The sequence below is a fragment of the Neolamprologus multifasciatus genome, chromosome 14 (genome assembly GCF_963576455.1).
Source record: "Neolamprologus multifasciatus chromosome 14, fNeoMul1.2, whole genome shotgun sequence".
NCBI lineage: Eukaryota > Metazoa > Chordata > Actinopteri > Cichliformes > Cichlidae > Neolamprologus > Neolamprologus multifasciatus.
The window spans coordinates 13363339-13391108 of NC_140452.1; the positions used below are offsets into that span (position 1 = coordinate 13363339).

General features: G+C 39.2%; 1 protein-coding gene and 1 long non-coding RNA gene across 2 annotated transcripts; both read right to left on the reverse strand.

The window, feature by feature from the left end:
* Positions 1–3823: 3823 nt before the first annotated feature.
* cog6 (component of oligomeric golgi complex 6) lies at positions 3824–27293 on the reverse strand. The gene is made up of 19 exons (XM_085130523.1): positions 27080–27293; positions 26500–26643; positions 23353–23424; positions 23117–23175; positions 16906–17017; positions 15992–16074; positions 15694–15764; positions 14708–14801; positions 12059–12187; positions 10993–11084; positions 10686–10750; positions 10514–10605; positions 10020–10137; positions 8695–8826; positions 8375–8542; positions 7776–7883; positions 6121–6174; positions 5953–6032; positions 3824–4343 (listed from the first exon to the last, which is right to left on the reverse strand). Exons 1-19 carry the CDS (start codon positions 27212–27214, stop codon positions 4196–4198), a joined length of 1956 nt encoding a protein of 651 aa, XP_084986649.1. The 5' UTR covers positions 27215–27293; the 3' UTR covers positions 3824–4195.
* On the reverse strand, positions 17162–23110 carry LOC146503686 (uncharacterized). Its single transcript, XR_014868657.1, has 2 exons — positions 22843–23110; positions 17162–22803 (listed from the first exon to the last, which is right to left on the reverse strand). It is a non-coding gene; the product is annotated as an uncharacterized LOC146503686 (long non-coding RNA).
* Positions 27294–27770: the final 477 nt, after the last annotated feature.

A 27770-nucleotide genomic window follows, 5' to 3' on the forward strand; every position in this document is an offset into this window, starting at 1 on the left:
TGGAGCAAGCCAGTCAGCTCTGCGCTCTCCACTCATCCCACAACTATCCAAACACTGTGCTGTTAGCGTCTCTGATATGCTTTGTTTATCAGGCCACCTGGACATGCATCTGGTCAGCTAGGGAGTATGCCTGTCAATAGCAATAGCCAGATGGATGCGCATTAATAACCGTGCCTTGGGTGTCAAAATCACAAGCAGCAAACGCAGACTTCTGAGGTAGTTTTGAAGTTCCTGACGCCGAGTTATGTTGAGTGTAGTGAATGAAATGCTGATTAGGGTAATGGGAACAGCAGACAATCAGAAGAGAAAATTAATTACTGTGCACTCGCGTTTCAGGTCAGTACTTCACAGTGTTCCCTTTCCTGTGCTAATAGACAAATTACATAATAGCCTCCAAACAGTGAGTGAGAGAGAAGTTTGACACAAGGTAACCTCTCAAAATTACAAAAGCAAAGTAGAGAAATAATTACGAGTAGCACTAATATGAGGGAGGGCATAGTTAAGCTTCATAATAAGATGGTGATCATACCCTGGGCTTGAAGTAGCGAGGGAACAATGCTCGGAGAGCATGTTACATAATTTATGTCTTCAGTCAAATGAGCTTAATATGAGGTGAGCGGCTCAATCCAAACCAAGAATTTGGCCGATGGGAGGGAATCCAGAAACAAAGCATTTTCCAAGTACTACTTATGTTAAACTATATTACTGATAATTTAGATTTCTGGATTAAAAAAAAGGGGAAAAAATGCTCCCTTTCTGCAGCCAGTTTGCATTTACTATTTAACAGGAGCACAGGACATGATGCACCTGTGTGCAGGTCAGTCTGGGAAAAAAGGTGCCTGAACAGATAATTCATTAACACTGTTGTGTGCCAGCTCGGTAGTGTCGCAAAGTCCATCACTTCATCCCTGATCTCCTAACAGCTTCCAGCTGGGTGCTATGTTGTCTTTTCAAAAAGACAGTAGAAGGTGTCTTGTCTGAGCCATGCCTTTTTTCTCCTCCAAAGTTTAGTATGTTCCAAATTAAAGACTCTATATGAGGTAAAAAGTATGGACATAATCCGCGCGTACTGGAGGTTAACTGCTGTGACAGCTGACCTAGCATTTTCTGCCTAAAGGTTAGAAAATTGAATGAAAAGCTTACTGTATGTATGGAAGTGGTATTGATTTATTATTTAACTGTTGTTGTTGTTGTTGTTTTTGGAGGGAGTATCTTGCTAATAGGGAGCTCACTATGACAATAAAGATATTAGTCAACATGAAAGTTGAAATCTCATGTTCAAATCTCTTCTGCATGTTTGACAGAACATATGAGAAATGGGTGAAAAAATAAAGCCATTAAGAGTTACTTGACATTTAGCTATAGGTGAGGTATGTTCTCATATACCCAGTACTGTATTTTGTTAATAAAGCAAATCAATCTGTGCATTTAGTTTTCTGAAGAAAAAGGCAGGAAGTAAGATTTTGTAAACAGCATTTATCCCCATTTTATCCTGTAATAACTTAATAGTGTTTTTTCCTAAATACAGTGCATTAGAACAACATCACGACACCATGGCAACTCTCACTTCCACTATTTACTAAGCCTTGGTTGAGAAAGGTAAGTCAGTTCCTAATAAGGATTATTATATTATAGTATTCAGTTTTATTATGCAAGTAAATGTGAGTATGTTATTGCCACACAATTGCAGTTCTAGGTAGTGTAGATCATACAGATCAACCATCTCCCAAACCAGAGAAGGCTGGGAAATTGTAAAAACAGCAAATTTTTTCACCTATGCTTGCACTACCTGATATTCAATGCTTATTATTTAACACATATTTTTACGCCCTTATGAATAACAATAAAAAAGTTTTAAAAATCTGGTTGATTTAATAGTGTCTGTTGAGCCCTGTGAATTCACTTTCTGTGAAAACTGCAGTGAGCATGGCCATCTTTCCAACTCCAGCTGTACATGGGCCAGAGCTATTTTACCAACTATGCCATTCTTGCCTTGCTTTCTATATCACCAAGCTCGCCATGAATTGTGCTGCTTAAATGGTCTCTTCATTTTTGGGAATTCTGAATTTTACATTTTACAAAACAGAACAGGAGCATGGGTCTGAAAACAAATATTTCTCAATATTACTTTTATTTCCCATGCTTACCCAGACCTAGAAATCACTAAAACGAAATGTCATCCTTTTCCATCCTGTGTAGGAACCCTGTAGCTCTCACATCTGCTTTCTCATTAATACAGCCTTTGGAAGGGCAAAGCTCTCACATGCTGAACTGTGCAGGCCCACATATATTCACACACAACTTATCTGCAGGTAAGCAAGCGAAGGCAAGCACTCAGTGTATTGCTACACACAAACAGCGATTTGTTATTCAATAACCCTGCTTCTCAAACATCACCGCACTTTCTGCCAAAGACTGCTGTGTAAAAACACTCAAGAACCCAGCTTTCTGTTGAACTGGAACAGAGAACTGGGCTATTTAAAAGGACTTAAAAACGCTGTCCAGATGCTGAACTTTGTGGTATTCCATTTATTCCCAGTACTCAATGTCCTGGCCAATGATATCTGAGTAACATCCGGTGACTGGGGAAATCCTGGGACTCAGTGCTGGCAGTGCTGCCAAGATCAGGCTTGCTGCCACGAACCCTGATGTCAGATAGCAGAAATGAAATGCTCCCTCTCAGACCACAGGCACAATCGATTGTGGAGATTATTTTTGCTGGGCGGAGTCAACGTTTTGGTGATGTGATATTATATGACGTCGCCAGCCGTGAAGTTTACTGTGGCAAGAGACTAAAAATACTACAAAGATCAACTGTGCTGTGCATGCGTTTATAAATAACTGAATAGACTGAAGTTAACTTAAGGACAACTCATTTCACTTGCATAAGTCTGACCAACCGTATCCCTTATTCCTTGGGTTTTATCAACAGAGAAATCCTTTGTTCAAAAAGTTAAATATTCTCTGTGTCAAACCAAAACCCAGTAAGCCTTTTATTTCTACATTATACTGAGAAAGGTATTGGCCACCTACACAGCATTTTATGACATCTCATTCTAAACCCACTCGCATTTTTATGGAGTTGGTTCACCTTTAAAGCTACTGCAGCTTGCATGGAGTGTGTCTATGGCAATTTTCATCCAATCTCCATTCCGGTTCATCCCAAAGGTGTTCATTGAGTTTGAGGTTAGTGTTCTGTGTGGGCCAGTCTGTTCTTAAACACCAAACTCATCCAACCATACTTTTATGAACCTTTATCCGCTGGGGCACAGTCGTGCTGGAAAACAAAAGGGCCTTCCCCAAACTGTTCACACAAAATTGAAAGCATAGAATTGTCCAAAATGTCTCAGTAAACTGAAGCATTAAGATTTCCTTGGAGCTAAAAGACCCAGGACAACTCCAGAAAAAACAATCCCAAAGCATTATTAAATTCAATGATGTGTGACCTAATACGTTTGCCCATATAGCGTAACTTTAATTTAAAGGTGTATGCCTACAAATGACGTGAAGTTATACTGCACCTTGGGCTGTAAGTCAGTCCAGTTTTATATGTAAATGTATAGACAAATTATTGCTCTGGGTGTGTGAAGAAGATGACAAGATCAAATGTTGGGTCAGCAACTACATTCAGTCTCACTGAACTCATATTAAGGACTGCATGGAAGCCAACTGCACCTATAAAAAATAAATTCTGTGTTAAACCCACAACTTAAAACAGCTGCGATTGAAATAAACATGGCCTTTGTTGGAGTTTCTGAGGTTCCCCCTTGCAATGCTGTTTAGTTTTTCCCTGTCAGTATAGTGAAGAAACAAATTGGACAAGTCTGTTAAATTATTTTTTATTTTGTTTTATATAATGTTCAATATTTTCAGTACAGATACTTTATAGATACACTTATAGAACCCAAAGAGCACACAGTGTGAAAACAGATAGAAAGCCCCAGTGAAAGTGAAAACATCATACAGCATATACATATAATGCTCTCTATATACAGGTCCTGTCTCTCTCTGAGGTCAGTGACCACACCCCACATTTCCCAGAAAGTACCCCACCTTTACTCCTACTTTTATATACTTTGATGTTATTACACTATACAACTTACACTGCTCTTTAAATACCCTGCGGGCTGACCTTTGCTGGGCCTGTGCTTCGCCCGGTGTATTTGAGATCAACAAAGTGGCACAAAAGTGTCTCTCAGGACAGCAAGGTCTGAACCTGCTGAGGGGATCTGGGCACCAGGTTTTCTGGGTCGTTGTAGGCATTAGCTGGGCTGGTCAGAGCTGTGTAAACCTCCCCGTAGGCTCGGCAAACCAACTCTGTCGACTGGCGGAAAATCTGCTCCCTGCACAAACAAATAAAACTCGTGAAAACCTAACCGTCAATGTTGCAGTATCAAATTGGCTTTTTAAGCTTTTCTTAATCGGGCAAGTGAAGGCACGTTGCAATTAATCACTGATCAAGAGCTGAATAAAGTCAGCCTTGAATGAGATGTGTCTTTTCATGTGACCAATGTGTGCTGCCACTGCTGTACCAAAACAAAGAACAACAGTGTGTGGTGCACACTGCCATCTATGGACGCACATTACAGCATTAAGGCACAAGAATCAGGTGACTGCCACAACAACACATACTGACTTGGCAAAGAAAATACCGCTCACATGAGGGACTTTTAATCTCTTTCTCCGATTTCTGTCCCAATTTTACAGACGTCATAATTATGCAATTAAGATCTGGCGCCAGTATTCATCTAAAGTTCTAAAGCTCTAAAATGTAGCCAACTTAAAAAACAAACAAAACAAAACAACAATTGGCAACAATTTTTGACAACTCTGCTTGTATTATAATAAAGCCATTTTCTTCTATTTGTTAGTATGTTGGTGTTTACGATACTGTGAAAGACATTATCTTCATATATTTTGGGGAACTAACTATAATTGGACAATAACAAAAGAGGAACATTACTACGTTTTATTTTAGTTGCGACTTCTTTATTTACAGACAGGATTTGCTTCAGTGTTGTTCAAGAAACATTAAGTGACCATTTTATTTGCAGTGCAATAGAAATAGAGGATAGAACAACTGGGCTGAAGAGCCTGGTGAGAGGACTCGGGGACACAGTGGGAGCACCTTGGTTGTATCCCACTCACGCTCTTGAGAATCCATATTTTTAATTGGACCGCAGAGAACGAGGTAGCACAGTGCTGAGTGTAACACCACACACTCCAAACCAAGTGCACTAAGAAAGAAAAACAAAAAGTGAAGCGAAAGGAGTCTAAAATCACATTCCCATTATTTGTGGGCTCCAGGAGCATTTTTCAGAGTGCAGGCGGCTGTTTATATGTGTTTAGGTGAGCAGAGGAGTGGACGTGAGCGATAGTGGGGAGAGCGGGAGAAAGACAAAGAGGAGGGATGATTTCAGGGAACGAAGCGAGGGTGAGAAATGGACCAGAAGCTAATTAATGGCGTCCTGCCCATCAGTCCTCCATGTCCATTAATAGAGAACATTAACCTGAGGTACAGAGTGCTCCTCAAGCCTGCTGCACTTTCCAGTAAACGTAACTCATAGAAAGAGCCCTCCAATGTAGCAGCTGCATTGAGCTAAAAGCATGTGCTTTTTCTGATCAGTAAGACAAATACAGCCAGTTCTGCCCACCGTGCTCTTGATGTGTTGGTGGCTTCAGCAATTTAGTATCCAAACTCTCTGTAAATTTATTCGAGTGTTTTGTTTAGAATGCAGTAATGATCATATTACATCTGAGTAAGTGATGAATGTTGAACATAATTAGGTCGATGCTCCGGTTCTATTTTTATTCAGTCAGAACAACGCTCTAAACTCTGTTATTACACCAGGTGATTTGGATAAACATTTAATTTGAGGCCTGAATATTGCATGTATGCCGTTCTCTGTGTGAACAGAGAAACAGCTATCAACATTAGGGACAGAAACTCACTTGATGGCTGCACTTAGCAAGAAGTTGAGCTGCGGCATCACAAGCGTGTCAGGGGACGACAAGTACCGATCAAACTGGACCTGTTTGCATGCGAAGGATAACAGCAGGCATCATGAATCAGGTATCTGCATGGGCCTTAACTTTATTAACACATTTAGCATAACTCACCATTGCCGCCTTCACAGAAGAGCTGTCCATGCCGGGGAGGAGGGACAGAGCACCCTAAGAAAAGAAAAGCAACTGTCAGTTCAGAATCCACCTTCAGGTTACAGCGCTCGAGCAGCAACAATGTAAAGAACTGAACAAAGGTAAGGCAGTGGAGCGTCTCCATTTATTCACGTCTGCATGCAGTGCCAAAAAGGTTTCTTTGTGTACTGTCTATGCTGCCTTGAGCAGCAGCTAAAACCTGCTCTTCTGGCCAAAACTTAAAATGCTTACAAAAAGGTAATCGTAATTGTGCATGGCTGAGCTGACCCCTAGAGAGCTGGCTGGAAAGATGACTTACATTAGGGCTAGACGATATGATCTAAGTGCTATATCATGATAAAATGTCATCTTTATCTCAGCATCTATAAATGTAAATATGCATCAGTAGATGACACTTCCTTTCTTGTCCTTTTAAAAGGCCTAACCGGGTTAGTTGGAGCTATTCCTGATTTAATTATATGTGGTTTAGATGATTTACAATCTGAAATTTACAAAGACACTATTTTAAATCAGTACCCAACCTCCAATTGACCTATAAGACACAGAATTAGGAAAATACTCGCCAGTGTAGTTCATCTTTGCAAAATTACTGAAATCAGAAATGCACGCCTCGATTTGTGAAAAAGAGAAATGTCCTTCCTAAATCCTGACGTTAACTACACTGAGTAAATAAATGCCTGACTGTGTGCACACAACAGCAGATACCTTTGAGGCAATTAGCTGCCACTGATTATCCAGAATGGTAACATTAAGTCAAGCTTAAGCGCCTAAATTGCCAACATTAAAACCAGCAAATAGAAAGCAGTGCAAGGTTCAAAGCAAAAGAGTCGTTTTATAGGGAGATGGATACATTAACAGACATACTATGAACCTGCAAAGTCCTCTGCTAGCAACAAGCTCTGTGAAAAGCCTCATTTAAAATCACAGTTTTTTGTTTGTTTGTTTCTGAAATGTAATGCATCATATAAAAAAAAACCCCAAAATACAGCACACCACACAGTATTAAGGAGTTAAACAGTTGGGCTGGAATCAAGTGAAAAAGGCGTGATTTAATCTTTTTAAAAAGACAACCACAAAAAAAATAAAACAAGACAGGCCACCCGGGCAGAGAAATAGTCTGCAGAAGATCACAGTTTATGATTGACCTCTGTGTTGAACTGCAGCAGCAGGGTGTGGTATGTCCTGACATGACCCAGAGTCAAAGCTTGCATGCTAAACCACAACTATGAGTCTTAGTCAGTCCAGTGGCAAAATGTGTCATAAAGAGGGTGGAAGGCTCATCAGCTCCTATCTGCACAGGACACTACTGGAGAACCCATCTTTAAATACAAGCTGATAAGATCTGCCCTTCTCTGTTGCCTTCATCTGAAAAATCTGATGGACATGCTATTATGCCCTAACAAAGAAACTGGTCATGTAACCATAGCAATAGTAAAGCCTGTAAATGTGTCTCAAAGCGGTAGTGCAAATAATACTGCGGGAGTCTGTATACTATTTAAAAAAAAAAGAGGAGGACCATTAGCGTGTCTAACAAGAGAAATGACAGAAAAAAATCCAGTTCTATAAACTCATAAGTGAGCACATGTGAACATGTGTTTAAGTGCTCTGTGTGAGACCTGTTCAGCACTGTGCTGCTGGACACAGTTGTAGATATAACTTAGTCCGGCTCTGGTCAGCACGTAGGATGCCTGCTCGTTGATCAGAGTGTCCAGGTGAGCCTCGATCTGAAAAATGTGGGAGAGAGTGGATCCAAATTCAAGTCCAAGCCTGCATTGTGAATAAATGGTACTTGTGATTAATGGAAAATCACTGTGCTGTTGATAATGAAGCTTCTACTGGAGCTCTTGTGGTGTTCAATTACACAAAAAAAGTGCTAAAAATAAAGGGGTAGATGGACTATTGGAGCGTGAACAACAATGCACGATGCACACCCTTTTATGAGACAGAAATTAGATCTCTTTAGTGAAAGATTTGGCCTCTGCGGATTGTAATGAAAAGGATGGGAATAATTATCAGCTATTAATAATGAACAATACAGATGCAGTAATGTGGAATAACAGAGACTTGTGATTCAATAAGTCTTGTTCCATACCGGCATATGGTTTTTAATCATTGTTATTAGAGTCACGGTGTTTACTTATTCATCAAATACAGCTATGTAAAATGAGAAAAAGAATTCGCTAATTATTTATTTATGTTTACAACTGGAACAGACCTGGAACTCGAGCATCTCAAGCCTCTTGTCTGTAAATTCAAAGAGGGCCAATGTGGTCTTCATGACATACAGTGAGTTGACCATATATGTAGCCATGTCAGCTGTGCCAAGGTTACTGGCTGACACAGTACACAACTGTAGGAGGGGGTCCAATATACAAGAAAGAACCTGGGAGAGAAAAAGTAAGACAAAGCCTTAATCACTGAGTTAAATAGCACCTTTTCTAAATTAATAGATGGAAACAAATATTACAATAGACAACAATAAAGGGAGGTTAGTTTAGGGAATACATTTTTTTAAATCCAAAAACATGTATTTACCTGAGCAAAGTCAGCCTGACGAGCATCCAGAGGAACTACTGAGGAGTCGTGGGAGGCCAACACCTCCCTGAGAAGGGAGAGGGTCTGAGTGAGGGAGGCTGTAGGTCCCAGGTCTGCAGGTGGTAGCTCCACCTGCTCAGGCAGACGGCGCCATAAGACAAGATGTAAGCGAAGTAGAAAAACAACCAAAATGGTAATCACAATGGTTAGTTGTGTGCAGGATATATCCTCCACACAGGCAAGTTGTCAACCAACTACACTGCACACAATGCTACAACCTGCTATCACACTGATCCTCAGTCAGTTGAGCTGTTTTTTTAATGAAGAGGGTTTTGATTTTATTGGCCTCTGGACACACAATGTGGAACTGAGCATGGCCACCTTTGTCCAACTAATAGAGCAAATTATGAGAAAGCTGTGTTCCTGGCATTAGGTGGAATTGACACCAAAACCCCGAGGGCCTCCAATTTGATTAACAGCAAGCTACAGCAATAATTCTTGTAACTGCTATCGATCGGGACACAGCCAGCATGTAATGTGGAAGAGCTACTGCTCGTGCTGAGGTATATTTGGATGGCAATTTGACTAAATGGTGACAAGTCTGGTGTTTCTTGGCAGCTAGCGCCATTTTGATGATGCGGCCAGCAGGCCGAAATTGTTTACAAGCATAAGTGGTTCAGAAATAGCCTTGTTGTGTTTGAGGGTTTAGACGTAGAGCTGAAATATACAAAGTGTGTCCACATGGTGCAATACTAAACTTCACTACACTGTCATTTAAGCATTTTTATGAAAGAACATTGTGAACTTTTATCTCTTTCTTTAGTTAAGATGTCGTAAAGAGGCTAACCGATACTGGCTTTTTGAGGCCGATGATCTTTTTTAGGGGACAAAAAAAGAAATAAATACTGACATTTCACCAGACATTTATTATAATCATACACAAATAGTAAACTGAAGCTATAACAAAAAGAAAAGTGATGATATGACTATTTAGAAACTCTCTAACACAGTATTTTACAAACTAGTTTACAACTTTTGACGAAGATTTGTTACTAGAAAAGCTACCTCAAAGGAACGATATGTGTGTCCTCGTGGGATTGAACCAGGGACCTTTTGCTTGTATAGTAAATGTGTAACACAAAAGCATATGGTACATAACTAAGACAGAGTGCTCTCTGCTGGACAGACAATATGGTGACACCTTTTCTAAATTACACTACAAGTGTTCTATTCTCTATTATTATGTCTGCACTAGTGGGTTTTTTTTTAAAACAGCCACTTCCCCACAAATGTGTGAAGAAAAACAATACTGTGGATTATGCTACCTTGTCCATGAGTCTGCTTGCATGAAGGCTTAGACTGTTGAAGAACATCTTTTTGCTGAGTGAGTGCATTTCCTCAATAGTGATGAGCAAGGAGGCCACACTGGTTCCAATGATTGAGCTGGACAAAGACCAAATAGGGAGATAAACAGACAGCCACATTCAGTGTATGTTTGCATGATCAATTACCTTTTGTTTACCATTCTTTAGCAGAGAAAAAACTGAAATCTCACACTTTAAAAGCTTAACGTAGCATCTTTTGTCCAACCAAAGGCGTGAAACCTGAAAGTTACTGTAATGACTAATAGAAAATAAAATAGAAAAGAGTTTGCAAAAACCAGTCGAAAAAGCCACAGAATTCTTTGTTCTACACAATGAGTTCAATGATTATTTCATTATTGAAATTGATGTTTTTCAGGTTTTTGTTGCTGATTAATCAACCTTTCATTTCAGCTCTGCGGTTGCTGCTGAGTTATTTGGACCAAAACTTTAAATACCTGATGGTGTGGTGGTAGAACTTGAGCAAGTTGGACAGCTTGTAAAGAAGGACAGCGCCTGGCTCTGCTACTATGACTTGTTCTATCCGAACCTGAGGAACATTAACGGTGAGTATATCAGTCAAATAGTGATGCACAAACAGCCGTCCAGTAGTTTGATGTGATTGCTCACTTTTAGCGGCCTGCAGACTCCTTCTGTAATGTGTCCAACCACTTCCTGCATGTTATCCTCCACGCCTAATGCAAGAAAAAGGCACAAAGACATATATAATACATTAGCATTTGAGATCACTGTATATGTAATCACTGAATTCATAAATATACAACTGAGAAAAAATACATCATTCCTTAACTACAACATAGTTAGTGAATAGACGATTTATATGACTTCCTATTGTCATACAACCATATTAGCCTTAGGACAGAAACCTGAACTGGATGATGGGAATTTAACTGTGCATTGTATAATTTGTCATTACTTTGCAGAGTGACTTGTTTCAGCAGAGCTTCCAGATGCTCTTTCTCTGAGGCAGTGGCTTGGTGCAGCCAGGCCAGCATATCCCCAACATACCTGAAAGGGTGACAAAACAGCATGTCAACAATGGACCGAGCCAAGGCTAATCTTTCCATACCGTGGTCACAGCTACAACAGTGGGCCATCGCGTTTCACTCCACTCAGCCAAAAAACACACAGCATGAATTTTAGTGTTACATAATGGTAAAAAACAGAAAAGCTAAGCTTAAATTATTATAGTGAATGTTTGTGTGACTGAGAGTGTGTGAGCGAGGACATAAGGAGGTGAGAAAGAACTTGATGTTCTCAGAACTGTTGGTGCTTCCTATAAAGTGGAGGTGATTTTGTGTTCCAAACATGGCTGGTGTTCTGAGAAAATCTCCCATTTGGCTCCTGGGCAGAGGAGGAAGGGGGAAGATGGAGTGTGTGGTACAACAGGAAACTCGGGCACACTCAAATCCTGTTATTCAATAGACATTTAATATCTTCCTGAATTGGGTTTTAAGAGTCCAAATTCGAAGGAGTAAGGAACAAACTGTGATTGATTTATGCTCTAGAATACTTATGGCCAAAATATTTTAAAGGCGTGATTGTGCTTCTGAAGAACTGTAGAGCATTTCTTGATATACAGTGTGAGGCTTGTATGTGTCTCTTTATTAAAGTTCTACTGAATAATTTATTAGAGAAGCTCTCCTTATCATACCATCAAAAACTGAATTTTCATAAGTAATAGTTGTTCATGATTCTGCAACTTGTCTTCTGATTTTTTAAAACTTGATCTATTATTTATGCAACATCAAAGCATTAAAGACAAACAGCCATGTGTCTTTTGAGATGTGCAGACCTAGATATTCCTGACTTAAAGGGAAGACTCCCTAAACTATAAAGGACTTACCACAGAACTGATAACTTAAAAATGATCATATTTATAAGAAAATAAGCTCTTTTTTTAAGATTGGAAAAAGCAGTATACAGCTCTTAAATGCAGTTTGAGAACCTAAAGTAAAATTACAGTGTGAGGGGAGTTGTACCTCAAAGGGTCATGTGAATGCATCTCTATAGGCCGAGGAGTTCCTCCTGGCCCACCACGGGTGAGGGCGTCGATAAAACCTCGAACCACGGCACACCTGCGTGCAGTGCCAAACTCATCCAGAGTGTACCTTACAAAACAAAAGGAAAAAAAGCAATAATTAACAACCAAACGTAATGTGAAACAAGCAGCTGTACTGTTGTGCAGGCTGCAGTGTGGTCAGCCGGTAAGGTCAACAATGAAAGGAGCTTTTCCATAACGAAAGAGTTATTTTCTGAAGACCATGCAGTGTCAGGCTCTGTGACAGACTAAACAGAAGATAGCGCTGACTTAAGATTCCAAAAATTCTCGTATCTTCTCTCTAAGCCTCAACATCCACAGCCAGAGCTTGACCTTGGAAACTTTGTGGGTGCAGAGACAGGTGCATTTCCGAGAAAGCGGGACAGACAGGAGAGGTCTGCCACAAAAACAAACAAAGCGAAAAAGAAAAAAAAAAACATGTGAAACTTTCACTTGTCTTGTTAATCTCACGGTATGCCTCGGAAAATCTATGAGCAAATATTTGTTCTCTGTGAGGACGAATGACCTTCTCCTGTACTAGAAGGTATAAATTATTTGCAGATACTGATATTCACTGGTTTAAAACACATGTTGATTCAGCCCGTAAGCTTTTCCTCTTTCTGTGAGTAATATGTTTCAATGTTATTGACTCACATGGTCCAAAACACTGGGCAATTAATTTTTTTTGTTCCTTAGCCTTTTCAATTTAACACGTTTAATTTGGAATTAACGTGTCAAATCCTAGCTTTGGTTTGAGTGGATTTGCTTCAATAACACAACTGTGCGAGACAGTGACCAAAATGATTTAGCCTGATACGCGATGAAAATTCTATCAATTAGAAAATCTTTGACCCGTAGCACACCTTTATACATTTGAATGCATTTGGCCAATTTTGAGCACACAGAGCTTTACCCCTGCATTCATTCTGTTGCTTCAGTCAAAGCATCAATATTTATGCGTGTCCAAGTTGTATTTACAGACTTACTGTGGATTTAGACTAATGCGCTACAACATAACCTACATAAGTGGCAACACTGTTAAAAGCATTTGTGCTTTTGCGTGGAGTTTTATGTGTTAATTACTTCGTGGTCACGTCCCAGTGTTTTGAATCTGGTGTCAGCCGCAATACAAACAAAGAGAAGGTCGGGACTTTTTTCCCTCCTGGATCTCTGCTCTGTGTTGTGGTTTTTTTTCTGCAGAGGCAAACATATTTGCCCCTTGAGTTTGTAGCTTTGATATTTCTTTGTACATTCTGGCATTCAGCAATCTCCCTCCACAAATTTGCTGAAATCTGTCTTAGCCTCTACTTATGTTGAGGCTTTGACTATAACTCCTTATATTGAATGATTGTTATTCTCTCACTGATAAATTCAATAACTGGAGCAAAAACGTACCCAGAAATACACAGACAGTATTTAATAGGTCATTCGCAATAGTTGTGGGCTTCCTCAGTGGAACGTGTAGTTGCATTTCCAGGCAGGGCACATCGGGTTAAGGTGTAGGATATGTCTTCGTTAGAAAGAGTTTTGTGGTTAACACTTACTAACAGCATATATTTGACACAGAAGTATAAAACCCCCGTTACAATCAAAAGTCCCTCTCTACTTTTCAGATTCCCTCCCTGCTTCTGCTGTTAAATAGAAGTTTTTCCTTCCCGCTGTGGCCAAGGGCTTGCTTATAGGGGGTTTTCTCTGTATTATCATAGGGTCTTTACCTTACAATATAAAGCACCTTGAAGCAACTCTTAGTATGATTTGGCTTTATATAAATAAAATTGAACTGAAATGGAAACATTTGTAATTGTACAAAACAAAACAACAACAAAAAAACAAGACTAATGACTATTTCTCTTTGGCTTATAAGAAAGAAAATGGTAAAGATGTTACATTGATTTCTGTAGCCTGCAGGGGGAATGATGCAGATAAACAATCAGCAATGAAAGAAAGAAAGACTGCTTACACAGTACATTATACTGTTTGTGTTGACTTTAAAAAACACACACAATGAATTTTGGAGAGGAAAACTGAGTGCAAAGGAAAGTGATTTCCATTTTCTTGGATACTCCTTATAAAAACTATGAGTGATGTAGATTTGGAAATTCAAAAAACAACCTTTGAATTTATAGTACTTATAGAGGATTTTTCAGAAATTTGCAGACATATATTTAAGACTTGAGCATTTTTATAATAAGAGGGATTGTTTTTTCTCTTTTAGCAGACCTCCCTCCTGTCCTACAGGCTGCACGAGGGCAACATTCGGTTGTACCAGGCCGTCATTTTATAATTTCCAAGATCACAGTGACAACAATGCCCTTAGTTCTCACTATTCACCACTGACTGCCCAAAGAAGACAATAACACAGTGCAATATAGTCACAGTCAATATAGTGAAAAAAACCCCACATAATTTTGAAGTTAACATGGATTTGCGATGAATGTTTGTAGATGTATTTTGTGGCCTACCTTACTATTATTACTATGAAATCCAAAATAATGTTTTAGCCAAAATATGATCCTTTAAGACATGCTGACACAAAGAGAAAGACAAACACAGAGACATGCTTCTGTTAATGTGTGTGATTATATGTTACTTGTAAAGAACAGGTCGGTCCTGTAAGGCTTCCATGGCTTGAGTTAAGACGGGGCTGATATCACACGTCTCCTGGGTCAGTCCCCTGCATTCATCTATGGTGAAAGAAACAAAATAAAACAAGAAATACTTCCACTGGAGCATAATCTGATGATTTTAACAACTGAAGTCTTAAGAGTTATGCTCTACTCCTTGTTGCTACATGTTGTGGATCATGGCGACCCTGCTGGGGACAGCAAATCAAAGAAGAAGAAGAAAACAAATTTTCTTTCGTCTTTTTCTTCTTCTTCTATTTTCCCCTGAATTTGGTGACTCTGCTTGTGTTTCACACAGTACAAGCACACAGCCAAGCTTCCAGACTGTGGCAAAACACACAATCTACTGTTGTCAATCTCAACTCAAGCTGGAAACACAGATAAATCTGCAATTGTATCTGCAAGTAAAATTTGTTTCTCAGTCTTAAACAACTGACAAAAAAAGAGGTTTTCCCCAAAATACATAATTCAAAAACGACCAAACAACGTTCTAACCTAGTGTCACTTTACAGTTAACAAACTATTACTTGACAAATCTCTGTATTTCAGGCTTTTGGCAGGTCTAAACCACAGCAAAACAAGCGTGTGTAGATCAGCTCATAATTTAGCCGACGCTCTACATTTTGTCATTTTATGAAGACACAAATGAGGTTACTGTGACCTAAACAGTTTATTTCCAATCCATTTGACATCAGTGACAAAACACATGGCTAAGCTGCGGAAAATATTGCAGTCTGGCATTCTTTTGCAAAGACAGACAGGATATGAGTCACATGTATCCTTAAATGTATCCAATACACGCAATTACTCACACTTGAAAGAGCAAAGTTTTCTGTTTAAATGCGAAACCAAAAAGAACACATCATGATCAAAAGCAATAAAAAAAATCATACTTTTCTTTGTTTTTTCACAACACGCACATGCCTTTTATGTATTTCTACTCTGCACTCACTTTGAGCCCAGCGGTAGAGCTGCTCATATGAGGTCTCCTGTAACACTGCCATCTGCTCCATGATCTCTAACCTAGAAGAAGCATGCAAGCCAAGACCACACATTAAACACTCGAGACTTGCTGCATAATGTCAGAAGCATAACAGTGATGTGAATACACTTTACTGGTAATTCTTCCACTTAAATTATTAAATTTAATAGAGATTAATATAACACAGATTAAATTACTGTAAGTGACATTCTTTTATTTCAGTGAAAGTGGAGGCAAAGGCAGTTACACAGTGAAATGTGGATTTTACCCTGCAGTTTGCTGGTTAGTTCGCAGGAGGATTTTCACATCTTCATGAATGTGCTTCACTCGGTTGAGAGCTTTGAAGAAATCCTGGCAAAATAAACAACACATAAATTACGTAATCTGAGCAATAATGCTAGCAGAACTGCAAAAACAATCTGATATTCTGTTGTTTTGGGGCATGACAAAACACATGGCATCCGGAGCCTATCCCACTCTGGACAGGACACTAATCTGTCCCATGGCTTGCACAGAAAGACAGACAGCCAACAAAACCTCCTGTGAATTTCAAATCATCAAATAACTAAGCAGTCTTTGGACTGTGGGAGGAAGCCAGAGTATCCAGAGAGAAGAGAGGCACACATTTAAACTCAACACAGAAGGCCCCAGACAGCTGGTGGATTCAAACAAGGGACCTTCTTGTGATGAGGCAACAGTGCTAAGCCACCACAACGCTCTTTAAAAACTCATTCTGTGATATAATGTATATGAAGCTGAAGAAGCGCTGTCTCATTTCAAAATAATTGCAAGTCAAACAAATTTAATTTTAAAAACAACAGCAATGAACCAAAGTGTTGTACTCAGTAAAACACATAAAAACTTGGACAACATAAAGTGCATTTGATCAATAATGCAGTTTTCTTTTTGTATTTGCATTCAGTTCTTGATATAATGTATAAAGGGATGGAAAATATAGCATTGAACATTTACTTGCTAAGAAAATGTAGTACTGTTCACATCTTATTATAGATTTCATGGAGTATGCAGGTAGTATAGCCTCGAGTAGAAAGATGATCACTGAAGACAAGTCAAAAAAATTAAAGATAAAATACAGTCGGTCTAAGTCTCCTAATCCTTCCCCTGCAAAACATAAGATTTGTCACTTCTTCTAATTCATTGTTCATGACAGTAGAGATTTACCTCAGTAATGGGTCCATCTCGAGACCCTCGCAGTGTGGCCATCTCCTCATTAGATAGCTGGAACTTGGTGAGGAATGCCTGAGCAACCTGAGCCCTCACCTCCAGACGCTGACTGAATGGAAAGAGATAAATGTTGTTCATTTCCTTGACTTGTCACAGCTGCACTGCAATAAAACCTTTTCTTATCCTTATGATGCACTTCTATTTTAGTTTCTGTTCAGCAGGGTATTTGCTTATCATCATGATGTTTTATGTCTTTCTATAAAACCCTTGTGGATTTTTGTCATAGAAAAAAAAAAGTGTTTTCTTGAGTCTTTCATCAAAGAGTGTTATCACAGCATTTCGTTACGGCCCCTTGTGTTTCCTTACTGCACAAATAAAAATGTGTGAAAAACTACCTTATATGCCTTCATTTAACAAAGAAGGGGGCAAGCTGTCAACAGGGTGCAATGATCAAAATCTTGCAGCAGATGGCAATCACACTCTTCACACACATGCACACAAACAGAGAAAACTGAGAGTAAAAGCAGGGTGGGACACAGGCATCATGTGAAGCAGCTTGAATATCAGAGTAAGAGAAGAGACACAAAGAAAGCACAGAACCAGATACCGGCCAGGTTTTGTCACCAATGACTGCAGAGCGATCGCTATCAGTGTGACGATAAGTGTCTTAACACAGTAGTGACCATGGAAACCACCTTGATCAAATGGGGAACTCTGTCACGGGATAGCGGAGCAGCAACATGTCCTCCCTTTATCCCCGTGTGAGCCAACTCCTCTATAGTCTCTCTCTTTTTGGCAAAAGTGCAGAAAGATCAGTAAATAACTGCGTTATTTGGGTAGAACAGAAGAACCCAACATTATCTGACAGTTGTGTCTCACATGGCCATTACTAGTGCTCAGCCGGCTGAAAGTAAAGGGTTGTAAAACTGTTACAGAAACTAGTAATTCAGTATTTCTCTGTAGAACTTGCCAAGGCTCACATACACTGCAGCACACAACAGATCCAACGGCACGCTTGGATTGCATACTTTAAAAGCTGGCTTCATTACAGCTACCTGTCGACATCAAAATTTTAAGTGGTGACTGGAAAAAGTTTCATTTTTTTTTTTTTAACTTTTTCCAGCGATAAAGCAGAGCACCCCCTACATAAACTGGCCTTTTGTGTTTCAGGTTTTCACTAGGGGATTGTCCAAAGCAGCTCTTTAGCCTGTTAGAAACACCTAACAGTACAATATTTAGGTAAGTAAAAGAACAAACGTATATGTTTTGCATAAGAAGTACCTGCGAGAACAGAATGCACTGAACTTCAAAGGCAAAGGGAGGCAAATGGAATGAAAATTGGCTGGAGTAAGTGGAAAAAAACCTCACATTACTGCGAGATAACAAATTAAAACAAGAGGCACTCAAACAATGATATCGCACCAAAATAACAAGCTATGCTAACAAGGTCATTAACTAAACAGAGAGAAACAATTTCCATGTGAACATGCTGGTCCTCACACAAACACACTCACTGTTAATTCAAAATCTGTAAACTCGTTTAGGGTGAGGAGCAATGGCTGTCTGAAGAAAAACGATTTTATCACCGATATGCAAATTTATGCAGCAGGCTTTGACAAAAATCTAATTGGATCATCTGTTCTACAGTCAGATACTGTGGTAGAAACATGGAACTTCTATCATTTAAGGTACTTGAGTTATTCTCTTCACAATGGGAGAGAGGGAATAAAAAGGCAAACGCACGGATGTACAACAACAACAAAAAGAAAAATCATTAGCAATTTCTGAAAGGGAACAATGAAGCTTACGTGTTTATTTTCAGTTATTATTGGTGAACCACTACTTATTATTTACTCAACTTCCCATTCTAAATAAAATACGACATAATGCGGTTCATCCTAAGGCAACACTCGTACCCCGTTGTTTCGCATCCTTAATTAGTCTTCGCCGTGTGGAAACGCCGAACTTGACAGACATGTTAGCAGCAGCACAAAAAAAACTTTGCTCCCACATCATCGGATTCACCTTTAGAAGATAAGAAATGCCCCCTCACATCCGAGCCAGGAGTGACAGACCCGTTCCTCCAGGATGTAAATCACATCAAAGAGGCTGCACAAGGTGAAAAGAGGGGGATTGTGGGAGCTCTCTTACACAACAAACAAGAGCAAAGGAACAGTGGAGCAGGAGGATCATTTTCTACAGTGCTGTCAGGACATGACACATTCTTCGCAAGACTGCAATTACTGAATACCAGAGAGAGGCACAGTACTTGAGTGAATCGGAAACAGCACACTGTAAGTATGACAAGAGACTATGGGTTAGTGGTTCAAAGGAAAATTAAGTCAATATTTTACCTTTGATCTTAACAATATCCAACACGTGCAAAATTGAATTAGAGCTGGGTTATGTGACGTGATGAAAACAAGTCACAGCCTGTGTCTTTGCTGGAGTCTCTGTGTGTGCTCAGATTTACCAATAAGGCCAATTGATTTAGTCTCTTCAAGCATGAAAATTGTTTAAGCAATATAACACTGCACAAGCTCATAAACTGCCTTGTCAGTACCTTCTTAATTACCTCACAGTGCCAAGCTCATAGCGCTGCACCAAGTTTATAAAAACTGACAGCCTGATCGCAGAGCACCGTTTACCAATTCCATTTGCTTTTATGTAAGGTGACTTGTTTAAAAAGAATTGCAACACCTCTCCTTAATAAGCAAATGTCCAAACGTCTCACACGAGTTCAGAAGCATGTAGGTCGATTATGCATTAGCATCTATCAGGGGCCATTTCAAAGAATTGCAGAGAAATTTGGCACTCCCAAAAGCTGTTAGCCATGTGCCAGTGATCAGAGAGAGCATGCAGTTACATCAGAAAGCACAAAGGCATACTCACAGCCATGTCCTCATTAGCAGCAAGCTGAGTCTTAATAACGCTCAAGTGTCATTTTACACGGGTTGTCATTGATGTCCCTGATTGTTCTCTAAGGGGTTTCAGCACTCTTGTATTTATTAATGACCTGCCCCGACGTCGTACTGAGAACATTTATTCTCAGGGATCCATATTTGATCATTCATCACATGCTCACGGAATTAATGTGGTAAATGAGTTTCTGCCACAACGGAAATGCAGGTAAATCTTAGCCATATAGGCAGCCAACTATGAGCGCCTCAGTAAACAGCTCCAACAGTTCATGCCCTTCAGCTCTGGCTCATGCGGTTACATGGAAACATCTGTTTGTGAGATGTCTAAACTTGTTCAACACCATGACATGTCACACTAGTGCAATGATCACACAAAGCAGTACAGGTGGGTAACATTACATTTCATTACGGAACAGCACACAACATATCAACCTAATGTGCTCTTGCTGACAGCATCTTTGAACAGAACCGGCTCGAAACAAAGGAGCTCTCTGCTCCCACCTTTGCTTCTGCACACTGTAAGTGATCTGCTGTTGCCTTCCATTTCATTAGTGTTGACAAATGACACAGTGCCATCGGCAGATAAGACGGCAAACAGTAGAGGATAGGCCTCCTCGGCCAAGTAAATACAATTTTGGAGCATCTGCAGGCCTTTGAAAACGATTACACTCTCTCAGTAGAGCTGCCCTGTAAGCAAAACATGGGGGATTGTGCAGCAAATGCAGCACTGCTATAATAAGTGTCAACAGGACAAAACATAAAAAAAGAAGAAGCGTCTCGGGACTGCAGAGGGTTGTGTGACCTGAAATAGATCGGACCAAGAAGACTGGAGTGGGGTGGTGCAGTGAGCTGAGTGGTGGGTGGCTGAAGGAAGACAGCCTGACTGCACACTTCCCTTGGCAACTCTTCTGGGACAAAATTGCTGAAGACAAGGTCATAGCCCAGCGTCCAATCTCGTTGTGGGGGCATTGCGGTTCTGCAAATGAAAATGTCACACAGACAGACAGCAGGTCCCACGGGACTGCTACGCAAAGAAGAAGACAAGGCAAGAGGCCACTCAGAAGGGCATTCTTGTAAAACCTCTGAATGTTCACCTTCAACAGGAGCCACTGCACAAAGCGACACATTGTTTTTAAAAGAAATTGCCTGCACACGCTCACTGTTGGCTTTATCCCCACCGGTGTCTTTCATTGCTCTCAGTCTCGGAACTCATCTCCTTCCTCTTCAATCTTGCTGCCACTGCTCCCATGTCACCTTTTTGTCTAGGAGGTCCTGAAGCTGTGCCAGTGGAGCATGGAATTGCTGCAGTACATCACAGCTGTCAGCAATGTCTTTTGCCAGAAATCTACATTATCTCTACCCCTGCCTCCATGTCAACTCGCAAGGTCACTGAGCGCGGAGGTCACATCTGGCACAAATGTTAATGAACCCCACCCGAATTGTCAGCCATCAGCCAACAGGATGTTGGGAGGGCGGGCATTTTATTTTTGCATTGCTGCCAGCACTCTTGTGGCCAAATTCAGATTAATGAAACCTAGATAAAAAATTATTGGAAGGCTTTCAAGCAAAAAATATTCATCAGTATTCCAAGAGCTGTAAGAGAGTACCCAATATACACTGCGTGTCTACAGTTTGACTCGGAATCATGAGCTGTACTGGATCTGCATATCTGATAGATGTTAATATGTGCTGTCAGCAAATCTTAATGTACACACGCACCCACGCAGGAATGTACTGACGCCTGCTCTCCAGTAAGAGTCTGGCTTCAATTAGATCTGAGAGCGCACAGGAAAAACCCCCACAAACCCTTGATTTTGAGACTGTAAGGATTATTAATATTGTTTTGTTCTTCTGAATCTTAACTGTTAATTATTTTACAGCTACATTCAAACTACAGTTAAAAATGCAGTAACATATCATAGGTATTAGTAACATCAAATCACCTTGTGCAGTAAGGTTTTTAAGTACAATAATATTACTAATTTAAAGCCAGAACTTTAAAAAGCTGACTTACTAAAGCACACAATTTAAGCTTGATTTTGACTTCTGTGGGAAATATTTATCCCAACTTACACAGTAACCAGTAACAGAAACTCCTTTCATAACTACACCGCAAACTTCCGCACCATACAAGTCGCTGTGCTATGTTTCAACCCGACATGAAGTTATCTTTCTCGGAAAGATGCATGTCGCAGAAGGTTACAGCGTAGGGTTAAAATAGGGTTCCGGCTATGGTGTTACAATGTAGATCTGATGCAGAAGTACAGTTCATGTTCACGTGTAACACTATCACCTAAATGAGTGATGGTCAGAGAACTTTCAGTGATAACCTTGTACTTCCTTTGTATCTAAAACTGGGATTATACCTGTTCACACGCTACTACTGGAGCCCACCTTGATGACTGGCAGTAGTATTCACTGCAGTATAAATCACCAAGCAACTCAAGACTAAGCTGAGCCCCACATACTTGTGGATATCGAAACTGTAACACTGGAGTAAGTAGGACAGCTGGAAGACAGATGGTAGTTGTCCAGATTTGATTCTCATTGCCCCAATGGTGTGTGTCAATGAATAAATGAGAACATTGGTTTTTGCAGAGGTGGTATAGAGGTGTTAAAGATTTATAAAGCATTTATGTGTAAAGTCAGCTGAATTAAGAGATATTTTAACTTTTACTTTAGTCATTTAAAGTAAGTGTTAAATAAGTAATAAGCATAACTGGCCTGAATTTGTAGGATTCTGTATTAGTTTTATTTTTATGGCCTTTTATGGTCTGCTCCTCTTTTGCTGACCATCTTATATTGTAAACAATCAGAATAGTATTAATACTACACTTGCATTTTTTTAAACATGTTCCAGTTAAATGGAGAAGTCCTCTTTGGCAGCTAACAGTACGAGGCAAATATGGGAAAACAAGAAAGTGCTATCCTATACTGCATGATCTATTTTTCCAAACAAACTGGGTCCAATAAACTTTCAAATAACAATAAAGTAAAAACAAAGTTCAATAACTTTCAAAGTCAACCAATCTTTTTCCTGCTGCAGAATTTTACTTAAGTGCATCAGTGCACTTAAGTATACGCAAGTTATTCCATCCATTAATGTGATAAAAGATATTAAGATTGTCAGTCAGCCATTAAGTACAAATTATAGGCATCCAACTGAATTGTCTATTTCCTTTTGTTTATTCTTAAGGACAATTCACAATTGATTCTTCACCTGTATCCTTTTTTAAAAACCTAAATATACATCAAGCTGATCTCCACACACATCCAAATCTACTCACTTTTCTCCTTGCAGCTTGTTGGTTTTCACTATGAGGTCCTGTGTTTGCTCTTTTGCAGCCTGTAGAAGAGGAATTATGTTTAAAAGACAGTTTACAATAACTATATTCCCAAAATAAACTCTAGAATCACTTTAGTCATATTTTTGATACACGCCATCAAGCCTATAAGAATAAACTAGGTCATGTTTTTTAAACTTACGGGAGAATTTTGAAACATATGGAGCTGATTAACGTACCTTTAATCTATTGGTCATTTCTTCACAACATGTGCTCATCGCCTGGACATCCTCGTGAACACTTTCAAGCTCCTACAGATCATGTGAAATCAGTTACACCAGCACTGATGCACCTTTGATCACATTCAGAAAGCTAAACACAAGTCGTACTACAGTGTGCCGTGAGAATATTTCTAAAGCTGGTCCAGACCACACATTTTTGTGTTTTGGATAAAGAAATATCCAAATTGTAAGCATATTTTTATTTTATTAGATGGAGCACTAGATTTCTGCAAGTCGTCTGGGCTCTGAACTCTAGATCAGTGACTCGCCCAATAACTAGTCTTTTCGCACAAGTGAGTTGCATAAAGAGAGATAAAGTATCTGTAGGACAGATCTTGGATATCAGCTTTCGATTAAGGAATGTACTAGTGTGATATTTGGATTGGATAACAGCCTGATCCTTACTCAAAATGCCTGATCTGGTGTTGTGACAACAGCGGATTTAAAAGGCCAATGCATTTAATTCAGTTCTTAGTTTACAGCACCACAAATCAGCTGCAGTGCACCAGTTTCTAATGGAAGAGCCAATATAGCAGGAGGAAGTTCACATCAAAAGGTGAGAAGTTTGGAGCCTTTTCACATCTGTGATGCTAAAAGCTTTTCTCTGTATGTTTGCAAAAGCTTTAACCGTTAACTGTGGTCAAATGAGTTGACATAACTGACAACATCCAGCATGCTTTCCCTAATACAGAAATTCCCCAAGTATGTGCTAGGGCCTATTGATGGGGTGTGAAGGTATGGTAGTTGCGCCCATCAGTTACAATCAACTCATTAAAAAAAATAAAAATAAAAGAATTAGTCAACTGAATTTTTTTTTTCCTTACGCAATTTGAAAACTTTAAACCGATTGAAACACACAATTTTGAAAGCTGAGCCTTTTCAAATGTTACCTGACTTACTTCTATAGGATAAAGGGTAAATCAGATTATAGTCCTTTTGGTCCAATCATTGTACGGGTCTATAAAATAAAATTCTTCAGGATTGGCTCCAAAAGTCATGCAAATAATTAAATTAAATTTGTGTGATATTCAGAGATGTGACTACAAGTTTGACTGCATGGCAGACAGTTTTCACATGTCAAAGTGGACCACAGTGGTCTGAAGTTGGGGAATGGCTGCCCTCAAGGCACACTCACTCCTAATCTTGTTATGTTTACCGCATCTGTATCTTCTTAGCTCCACTCAGCATGTTGTGTGTGTATGTGAGGTGATGCACCCATAGTGTGACTAAGAGCAGGGAACGGAGAAACCAGGATGACCATGAATGGCCATTTGGCCACATGCAGTGAAGACTTTAAACTTACCCTAAATGAGACTTGTGCAACTAAATTTACAAAATAACATGAATGCATTTCTTCCTTCAACCAGTTCATCATTTACCAGCAAATACCAACTCTGTAAAGTTATATTCTTGGAAGTATTTACATTCTACATTTAAGTTCAGTAGGATATGCTGTTGCTTTAAACTAAAGATGAAATGATTCCCAGTTCTCTTCTCTCCTCAGAATAAGTAATGCAGTTTATTGAAACAACAATTGTACTGGATCAGTACTTGATATTGATACCACGGTATCAGTATTGTACTGTACCTTCTCAGCGTATTGTATTTGTGACCTGAGAGGTCAAACCCACTGGTAAAAACATCCGTTAATTGAATAAATGCTGAAAAAGCACACAAAATATACAACTGAAGAAAAATAAAAGTTACAAAAAATCTTATAAATAATAAAAAATGTAATAAAACCAAAGCTGCCTTAACTGCAACAGAAGTGATTTAAGGGAGATAATAACATGAAGTAAAGACAACATCATAAAGCTACTGAAGTGATAGAAACTGAAAGATGCAACGGACTCTACTGAGACATGCCTAAAATAAGCAGGGGATCTGTCAGTGTTGTGAGAGAGAAAAACAGGAAAGGCAATAAATAATAAGTCATATAATACTGTAGATATATATTTGCTGTTAGCTGTTTACTGCAGCTGTTCTCTCACATTATTGTCTCCTCTAAATCATCCTCATTGTGTCTGTGTGTTCTGTTGCGTGTTTTGTGAGCTTTTCATTTGTCTGTGCTTTTGCAGTGTTTTTACATTTCAAACTTCCTTCATCCTGATGCTGGTAAGACAATATTGTGAAAATTAATCCTTCACTGTCATTCAATCATCTTTAACTTTAATTTTCTGCTGCCTTGATTATTCTAATGCACTTTTCACGTGCATCTCTTGGTCCTCATTAGCTCGTCTCCAAGTGGGGCACAACGCAAGGAGCAAGGCTGCTAACAAAATCTAGGGGGTGGTCACATATTACACCTATTCTTGGATCCCTTTACTGGCTTCCAGAGATTTTTAGAATCCACTTTAAAATTCTGTTATTAAGATAAAAAGCTCTACATGGACAGATCCCTGCTTATCCCTGCTTCTAAGACTTTATTAATGCACCCAGCCTCTCAGTCTAACTAAGGTTATTATTAATATTATTATTATTACTATCATCATTGTTATATTTTTTTAGGTCACAGTGCATTTTTTGTTTCTCGGCGCTACCATAGCCTTGTATCAGAAATGGAAAAAACTGAATCAGTGCTTCCTTAGTACGAGAACAAAAACTAACTTTAAATTACTTTTGGTGCATTTGAAGTATGAATATACCTGTAATTACCTGCTGGTAAGGACTTAGAATAAAGGGAAGAGATGTCTATGATTGAATGATGGCATTTTTCTCCACAGAAGCAACTTTAAAAGCATTAATAAATTAGTTTTGGAAATGACATTGGCACACAGAACTACATAAAAGTAATGACTCATTCTTCATCAGAACAAAATATCCAGTATTAAAAGACTATGAATGCCCAGATAAATTGTTTGGAAGTAGTAGAAGTCTTAATAAATCACTCTCTCTAATTTCACTCCCTGAAATGCTGTTTTCTTTAGAAATAAAAAGTCCTAATATTTGCTGTTTTTATAAAATAAAGTTAAAAATTAACAGATTAATTTGCTCATTGTGGAAATTCCCAACCCACCTCAGTTACTGCACATATATTTTATAAATTTTTCTGGCTATGATCCCACAGCCTTGAGAGCTCATCAGTTATAATAAACTCCGTATCACCTCTTTTACTCCTTTAAATATTCGCGCAAACTCCTCGTTGATCGCCAGACTTCGCCTCTCTATATCCCCGCGAAGATTTCTCCTGGTGCGTAAACTGTTTTCAGTGAAGAACACCGACAGCGCCTTCAGAGCCTCAAGCATCTCCTGGAAGTACAAAGCAACAAAACCATTACTGTCAGCTGCAGTGTTGTGACAACTGTAATGTCCCAAGCTATCTGCTGCTTTAGCTGACAAATCCACATATCTCAAAATGAACATAAAATGTGGAAATAGTTTTGTGGCCTGCATTTTCACACTTGAAGTGTATGTTTCCTTTTATTTGAGCTAAATAACAAGCACTTTCTGGTGGAATAACAAGAGTGAATGGATGCAGCAAAAAGCTAAGTCTTGGACAGCTAAAGATCTGACCAATGTTATTACTGAGCTTTGATAGAGTCAGAGATGATCAACTGCCACCTAGAAAGATTAACTTCGAAAAATCATTCTAATAATAATGAACGGCTGATTTAAACACGACTTATTTCGTTGCTACATTCAGCTAGTTAGCCAAATAGCGAGAAGCTAACGTCTTCCCACTTACCTTGTCGTTGTCAAGTCTGGTTTCTAATATCTTATTAAGCTTCCTCGAAAGAGGATTGTTCGGCTGTGAAGCCGCATTTACATTTTGTGCTGCAGTCGAGCTGTCAGCTGAAATTTCTACTTTAGTATCAGCCATTGTACACAAACACTTCCACGTCAACTTTCGGAGAGATGTTGTGGTCCGTTTGAAATAAATGTCCGTCTGGATTCCTGACTAGAAACGGTACAACGTTCCATCATGTGTGAGCTCAATATTCGCAATAATGCGGAATTAAAATAGAGGCTTTGAAAGTTTATATATACCCATTTTACACTCCCGTGCCTTTAAACTACTATAGAGGCTTTAGCTAGACTATTTAAATAAACTTGTTTTTGTTAATTGACTGCTATGTCCTCGAAATTACTGCAAGTGCGGGACAAGCGCTGAATGAAATGGTCATATTTACGTTTACAAGGAATAGAGTAGGCCCAAGAGGCTTCATTATTTCCAGTTTCTTGTGTCGTCAGTCATATCTATGTCACATTAACGTTAACACATATGAAGGATGACACAATAATGTAAAGAATTATAGCCTGTAAAGGACAGGCTGAATAACTTCCTCCATCTAGCTGCCTTCACACAACTCATAGGGAGCAAAGCTGCATTTAAATGCTACTGGCAATATTGCACTCTTTAAAATTCAAGCATGAAC

Excerpts from the sequence above, each read along its gene's own strand:
- cog6 (XM_085130523.1), bottom strand. The coding sequence starts at position 27,214 with ATGGCTGATACTAAAGTAGAAATTTCAGCTGACAGCTCGACTGCAGCA. Across the intron at positions 16,075-16,905 it reads GAGATGGACCCATTACTGAG|GATTTCTTCAAAGCTCTCAA; the intron begins GTAAATCTCTAC and ends TTATTTTGCCAG. Across the intron at positions 12,188-14,707 it reads GACCGACCTGTTCTTTACAA|GTACACTCTGGATGAGTTTG; the intron begins GTAACATATAAT and ends TTGTTTTGTAAG.